This window comes from Trachemys scripta, chromosome 6, assembly GCF_013100865.1.
Source record: "Trachemys scripta elegans isolate TJP31775 chromosome 6, CAS_Tse_1.0, whole genome shotgun sequence".
NCBI classification, from domain to species: Eukaryota; Metazoa; Chordata; order Testudines; family Emydidae; genus Trachemys; species Trachemys scripta.
The window spans coordinates 115,564,997-115,565,987 of record NC_048303.1 but is presented as its reverse complement, the minus strand read 5'-3'; the positions used below and the strand labels follow the sequence as shown (position 1 = coordinate 115,565,987).

Genomic DNA, 991 nt, shown 5'->3' with positions numbered 1-991 from the left:
TAGAGATGCAAAACAAGTTTTAGGTATGTTTTAGTCGCTATTCAAGGGCAACTGGACTATAAAACAGCTGCCTCATAGCCTAAGCAGGGCCAATGCTAAAAAATTCCCACAATTATATTAGCAGCAGGGGGAAAGTTTTAGAAAGTGTCCTTAAGACCCTTGGATTCATGCTCAACGAGAGGGGTTAAAGGAGCTTGAGAAGGAGGAGGAAGTGACTTGTCTCTCTGCCCATTCCACAAAAGTCACCAGCTACCTTAACACAGAATGTCACTGACTATGTATGTGATTTTCAGTCTCCTTTCAGGGAAGCCAAAGCCAGATCATCTAACTGGCACAATGACCTGCTGTCTACAATTGTACATAAAACAACCATTATTCTCAACCCCTCTGCCTGTGACAGTAACAAATAATCCCTTTGAAACTACACCAGTCAGGCCAAATATAGCCCTTATCAGCTGGGCCACTTGTGCGATAGTGGGACACAGGCCATGCAGCAGGGAAGGGGGGTGGAGCAGGGAGGAGAGAGGCCCATGGGGGCTGGAGAGGAGGTGGAGGGCTGTCCAAGGAGAAGTGTGTTGGGGGTAGAGGAGGGTAATGGAGGGCTGGGGGGGCAGAGGAGCCCTAGGTTGGTGGGGTGTGAGGGGTGGGGGAGTAGCCAGCAGCCCTAGGGCAGTGGGGGGTGTGGAGGGGGGGGGGGGGGGGGGCGCGGGGGGGGGGGGGGGGGGCCCCGGGCGGGGCTGCCTTATGTGGGCCGGTGTGGGAGCCGCCCGGGAGAGCGGGGCCGGGCGCAGCAGGGTTCCTGCCGCCCCGTGGGGCATGCGGAGAGCGGCCGGGAGGGACATGAGCCCGCCGGGCACCGCAGCCCAGCGACAGCGGCGCCTCCGGCGGCTGCTCCTGCTGCTGTTGCTCCAGGCCGCCCGCCCTGCGCAGGGGCAGCGGGGTAAGTGGGGCTCTGGGCGCTCCCGGTACCCAGCCCTATGGGGCTCCTCTA

General features: G+C 59.5%; 1 protein-coding gene across 1 annotated transcript in view; it reads left to right on the top strand.

Moving 5' to 3' along the window:
* The first annotated feature begins 775 nt into the window (after window positions 1-775).
* The window catches only part of SUSD1 (sushi domain containing 1), a 92,425-nt gene continuing 92,209 nt past the window's right edge, over window positions 776-991 (top strand). The window contains exon 1 of the mRNA XM_034774362.1: window positions 776-940. Within this exon, the coding sequence (XP_034630253.1) occupies window positions 817-940 (124 nt within the window). The 5' untranslated portion in view covers window positions 776-816. The remainder of the gene's footprint in view (window positions 941-991) is intronic.